The 6,328-nt window shown below is 43.0% G+C and overlaps 1 protein-coding gene across 1 annotated transcript in view; it reads right to left on the bottom strand.

Moving 5' to 3' along the window:
• Positions 1–2,487: 2,487 nt before the first annotated feature.
• Positions 2,488–6,328, bottom strand: part of LOC308150397 (centrosomal P4.1-associated protein-like) — a gene marked incomplete at both ends in the record, with an annotated part of 12,277 nt that continues 8,436 nt past the window's right edge. Inside the window, 3 exons of the mRNA XM_080523236.1 lie at positions 2,488–2,624; positions 2,812–2,946; positions 3,748–3,832. Coding sequence (XP_080379362.1) covers positions 2,488–2,624; positions 2,812–2,946; positions 3,748–3,832 — 357 coding nt within the window. The remainder of the gene's footprint in view (positions 2,625–2,811; positions 2,947–3,747; positions 3,833–6,328) is intronic.

Here is a 6,328-nt window from a genome sequence, read left to right as displayed (position 1 = left end):
GTGGCGGGCCGCCACGATGGAATTTCCTCCGCCACGAATTGATTCAGTCCACCCCCCCCAAAAAAAAAAAAAAGTTCGCAAAAAAAAAATAAAAAAAAATAGCTGATTAAAATATATCTGATCCTAGATCAGCGCTATAATGGATGTTGACTAAAAGTGCACCTAAATCCACGCCCATCTCTCTCTAACCGCTGATCCAAAATCAGATTAATGACATTCAGTTGACGACGTGACACAAGGGCTCCTGATTGGTCTAAATGTGAACTGTGGTATTATTGTTATTGTGTACAGGCCACCGTAGTGACATCCGGGGGGTATTCCATCAACATCGCTAAAGGGAAAATCCAGGTTTAGTCTGATAAATCTCGCGAGAGTTCTTACAAATATCCAGGCATATTCTGATAGGTCTCGCGAGAGTTATCAAAAATAAGCCAGGATTTTCCTTTAGCGACGTTGATGGAATACCCCCCAGGTCAGCTGGGCAGGTTACGACGAGACAACAAGAGACCGGTATTGTAGAGCTTACAGAGCGAGTTAAAATAAAGACACTTACATTGAAATACAGAAGGACTCACGTGTATGTTTAATAGAATAACACAACATGGTGTCAGAAGTCCTGTAAGTGAGTGTTAAGAGTTAGATCGGCCGACAAGTGTCATTTGAGCTTGTGACGGTGAGAAGGGAGAAGAAAAGATGGATGCTAATGCTAACGCGGGAGCAGCTGCAGTCCAGAGAACGGCACCAGTTTCAAGTGCTACGTTAGCAGACATTAGCAAGTCAAAAAACGATTCTTATGTGCCGTCACTTTAGCAACGACACAGTATTGTCAAGGGGAAAAGAAGGGGAGACGATTTTTTTATTGACAACGGAATTACATGCTGGAAAAACATGCAGCTAAAATTCAGGGAACATTTGGACAATAAGAGACACACGGGAGAAGTACGGGAAAACAGGGCTCATGTGGGTCTCATCAAAGGTAAGAGTTTGTTTTCTTTAACTCAGCTGATACTCAGCTGTTTACCGAATGCTCCATCTGACTGTGATTTTACTTCTGTAATGTGGTGGGTTGACATAATTCACGCACGGAACTATAGGTTGAGACTATTGTTCCGTCCGTAGTACCCAAGTTGTTTAGACTGTTCTATTTACTGCTTGAGTGTGTTGTTGACAATCGTTCATGTCCTTCATTAAACGTTTAGCTTTGTCATTTGATACGCCGCCTACGACTACCATCTCTCTGCACTACAGTAAACAGTTAATCAGTAACGTTAGCCGCTTTTGTGCTCATGTAGGCCTACTTCGTATTATATTATAGCTGATGATCTTTGTGTGTGTATGTGACTGTCAGTCACAAGTTTATATTCTGTATATTCATTATTTTATTTTTTTGGCCATCCTCTAGTTTTGGCTGTGATTAGAAAAAAAAAAAAAAAAAAAAAACTTGTTTTGAGCGCGCGTGCGTGTTTCATGCGCGTGCACGCGAAAAAATCGCGCGCTGCGCGCGCGGTCACGGCCACCCGCCACCATTGTAAAAATTCCTGGAGGAAACACTGCATACTATTGGACTACTCAATCTCCAAAATGCATTGCATTTTCAGTCTCGTCAAACTGCGTCATACAAACTCATCATACACCTGTTGTTTACATGGTCCGAGAGCCTGGAGACCGAAAGCTCGCAATAAATATAGTTTTTGCACAGATTTGAGTGTGCGGACACTGCTTTTTTGCAATCTATTTGATACTCTTCAGCTGCAGCACCCCGGCTAAGTCTGATCACGGATGAGCGGTGGTATTTTCACTATTTGGGAAATTTACATGGTGAAATGCATTCTTAGACATGAAAATGCATTCCTAGATTTGAAATGCATAAAATCCTTTAAGTTTGTGTCTTACACACACATCCTTGGACAACTGTTTAGAGGAACCCATGGTTTTTAACACCAGACACATATATAGTTCAACCCTGGAATTATATTCACCTGACTCATTGAAGCCCTAATGAGCCACCTTGGTCTGGGTCTCAAAAGGTAACAAAGAATAATACTAAAGGGTTCCCAAGCTTTTGCCCTTTTCCTTTTTTAAATAATTTTAAAACTCTGAAAAATTAAAAGAAAGAGAAATCGTTGCTTTAAAATTTGCAGAAAGGTGTCATGTTTAACTTTGTAGCATTTAGTGTTCAGGTTTGCTTTCAATCACTTGGAGATTAATTGTAACATTTAAACCAGGGGTGGCCAAATATTTTCACCCCACTGTACACACAAGGCCAAGACAGACAATATGAACATCAACATGATTTGATAATTTATTTTAGAAAATAAAATGTACAATCTCTAAGAAAATAAATATGTATTAGACATTTTTACAAATTAAAATACCTACACTCACAGCACCCAACTCAAACACATTCATAAAACACACACACACAGGGAGTCTCCTAAAGATAAATGTTTGACACTACTTCAGTCTTGGTTCCCATGGCGATGGTAACTAGGGCTTGCCGTCTCTGTCCTTGACCCTGACCCGTCCGGTGGGGTAGCGGGTCTCCTGGCGCCCGTCGGCGTACACCGTCTTCATGGTCCCGTCGGGGTACTCCCGTCTCTTGTACCTCTTACACGCACACGCGACTGTTCCCGGTTTCACCAGCTGCGGTCACATTTATGGAGATGGAGGATGGAATCTTTATTCCTTATTACCTGAGCATATTACAGTCTACAGCTGAGATCAGTAGGTAAAGACACAGTGACACCCCCCCCCCCCCAGCAAGCAGCCCTGACCCCCAGCAGCAGCCTGACCCCCAGCAGCAGCCCTGACCCTCGGGGACGTACGTGTTCATGAGGATGATGGTGCCGTCCGTCAGCACGCTCTCCTCCCTCCCGTCAGGGTACAGGGTCTTGACCGTCTGGTCAGGGAAGGTGATCTCCTTACGGCCGCCAGGGAAGTGCTTCTCTGCAGAGGGAACCACAGACAGACAGACAGACAGACAGCCGGGACTCGTCACACAACACAGAGGGAACCACAGCCAGACAGACAGACAGACAGCCGGGACTCGTCACACAACACAGAGGGAACCACAGCCAGACAGACAGACAGACAGCCGGGACTCGTCACACAACACAGAGGCAGAGGAACAGAAGCTCTTGTTACGTCAGTAGACAGACAGACAGACAGCCGGGACTCGTCACACAACACAGAGGCAGAGGAACAGAAGCTCTTGTTACGTCAGTAGCGAAACGTCATTTTGTTATGAATGTCTGTCTTAATGTGTTTAAGTGTTTTTATAGTGTTCAATGGTTATGTGGGGGGAGTGGGTGAGGGAGAGAAGAGAGTATAGTTTGAATGGTAAATGGTAAATGGACTGGGTTAGTTAATGGACTGCACTTTTTATAATAGCACCTTTATCAAAGCGCTTTACAAGGGCCTCTCAATCACCCATTCACGCACACATTCACACACCAATGGCGGCCAAGCTACCATGCAAGGCGCCGGCCGGCCCGCTCACTGTGAGCAATTTGGGGTTCAGTGTCTTGCCCAAGGACACTTCGACATGTGGCCAGCTGGGGCTCGAACCACCGATCTGCCAACCTTGCGATCATTAGACGGCGGTTCTACCACCTGCGTCACAGCCGCCCCACAGATTGAGACTCAGAGGAGGATTGAGGTCAAAGGAGAACAGGCTGGATGGAAGGAAATAAGGAAGTTCCTCATGGCGTCCCAGGGAAGGTCCAGTATGAAGGAGCCGAGTCTCACCAGTCTGGCTGCTGGGGAACAGCAGCACCTCCATGCCGTCAGGGTAGGTGGTGCGGCTGGTCTGGGCGTCAGCATAGTAGTAGATCTGATGAGGCCGGCAGGGGATTCAACATTTAGATTCAGCTAATGTACAAGGTCTGCATTGTGCTGCAATATCTGAATGGACTTCAATATCTCAGAATAGACTTCAATATCTGCTTTGTGGTGCAATGTAATGTCAGAATCCAAAGTCTAAGAATTTGACTCTGTTACACTTGTGTCATGTGACCTAACAAATAAACTTGAAGTCATGACATTCGGAAAGGATCCAAATAGCCAGAGATGACCCACTGTGCAACTGAGAAGTATTTATGAAATCACTTTCCTATTTGATCCATGGAATTCGGGCGTGACTTTTGAAACAACTAGTAACTGAATAAATGCAACTCAAAAAAGAGTTAAAAAGTTACGCCTCTGTTAGGGTTAGTTGAAATGTTATCAGGGTATATACAGGGTATATACAGGAATCTTGAGGTTAATTTCAATACCTTTCTAAGACTTATTCAATATTTTTCCAGACCTCACCGCCACTTCGAGCTGTAACCGTTCACATCAGTGACACCTTTAACTTAACCGTTTTAGTTCGCAGTAGACTAGACCACTATCATACAACAGAATTTCATCTTTGTTTTTTAATTAAACTAATAAATTCACAAACTTTTACTAAACGGTTTTAGGACTCAAACTCTTTGGACAGAGTCTAATTCAGAAAAATACCTACAAAATTCATAATAAGACTTTTTAATACTTATTAAGGGTCTTGATTTCCCCAAAATTGATTTATCAACTTTTAATACTTTTCAAGACACCGCGGAAACCCTGGTTATGTAAAGGCCAGTTCAGACCAGAGATGAGATGAGACCGTTTTAGAACGTCCAGCTTCCAGGTTACAGCGGTCTGAATTCTCTTTAGTCTTTCCAGTCTTTGGTCTGACCTGCCCAGTTTTAAAACGTCGACAGCAAGTGGTTGCCAAGTCTTTATCTGCCACGTTCTAAAATGGTCTCGTCTCGTTGCAGATCTTTGGTCTGAGCTGGCCTTTAGGCTTAGTTAAAGGTTATGTTAGGGTTAGTTAAAAGGTTATGTCTCCATTAGGGTTAGTTAAAGGTTATGTTAGGCTTAGTTAAAAGGTTATGTCTCCATTAGGGTTAGTTAAAGGTTATGTTGGGGTTAGTTAAAGGTTATGTTAGGCTTAGTTAAAAGGTTATGTCTCCATTAGGGTTAGTTAAAGGTTATGTTAGGCTTAGTTAAAAGGTTATGTCTCCATTAGGGTTAGTTAAAAGGTTATGTTAGGCTTAGTTAAAAGGTTATGTCTCCATTAGGGTTAGTTAAAGGTTATGTTGGGGTTAGTTAAAGGTTATGTTAGGCTTAGTTAAAAGGTTATGTCTCCATTAGGGTTAGTTAAAGGTTATGTTGGGGTTAGATAAAGGTTATGTTGGGGTTAGTTAAAGGGTTATGTCTCCATTAGGGTTAGTTAAAAGGTTATGTTGGGGTTAGTTAAAAGGTTATGTTGGGGTTAGTTAAAGGTTATGTTGGCGTTAGTTAAAGGTTATGTTGGGGTTAGTTATGGCGCTTTTCCACTACCGGGCTGACGCGGGCCGCATTTGTATCCGAGCCGTGCCGTACTTTCAGAAACGCTTCTCCATTATACGGAGCGACCCGGGACTTTAGGAGGAGTTACGTGTCATAAGAGCGCTTCACTGTAATAAGTGCCGCTATACAGCTCAACGGGGGGAAATGCGATAAGAATTATGTCAAAATGCAGCATTATCATGCACAGATCAGCCTTAAAACATGTAACGTTAAGTGCCTGTTACTTGCCGCTTTTAGTTCGTCACATCAACGGGGGAAATGCGAGATGAACTCTATGCGAGTTCTATAAATTCCTCCGTTGAACGGAAAGTCCTAAAGTGTTTTAGCGTTCCCCCTTTCCACTGGTAATAAGGAATTGGCAAGAATAGATCGATATAAATAGATCAACATTTAAAAACAGATGAAGAGAATGATTACAATATAGACATAAGTGTTATTACTGGAACTGTATTCTATTAGCGGGATAAAGCACTCTCTCTATTTCGGGCTAAACTGTGCAGTGTAGCCGGCGTCCTGGTTCCCCCAGCAACCGGACACTTCCATAAATAACAACAAATATGTAATATGTAAATATGTATAATACCACGTTCATTGATAAAATGACGCCAGGGATGGAAAGGGGTGATGGCAGTTTTAGAAGGGGGATGATGAAGCTCTGGACTATGGAACGGCACAGCACAGCACAACGGGGGGAAATGCGATAGGAATTATGTCAAAATGCAGCACCATCATGCACAGATCAGCCTTAAAGCATGTAACGTTAGATATATAACGTTATACAGGGAGCGATGTATTTCTATGGGAAAGGCTGTGCTTCTCTCGTTGTGTGTGCTTTGTGTGTTGTGTGTGCTTCTCTCATTGGAATGACGCGGGGCTCATACAATCGCTGCGTTTGTTATAGATACGAGTGCAGCGCTGTCTTGCTGGTAGTCAAATATATTTATTTATACAG

The sequence above is a fragment of the Nansenia antarctica genome (genome assembly GCF_963989245.1).
Source record: "Nansenia antarctica genome assembly, chromosome: 2".
In the NCBI taxonomy this organism is placed as follows: Eukaryota; Metazoa; Chordata; class Actinopteri; order Argentiniformes; family Microstomatidae; genus Nansenia; species Nansenia antarctica.
This window is presented reverse-complemented; position numbering and strand designations above follow the sequence as displayed.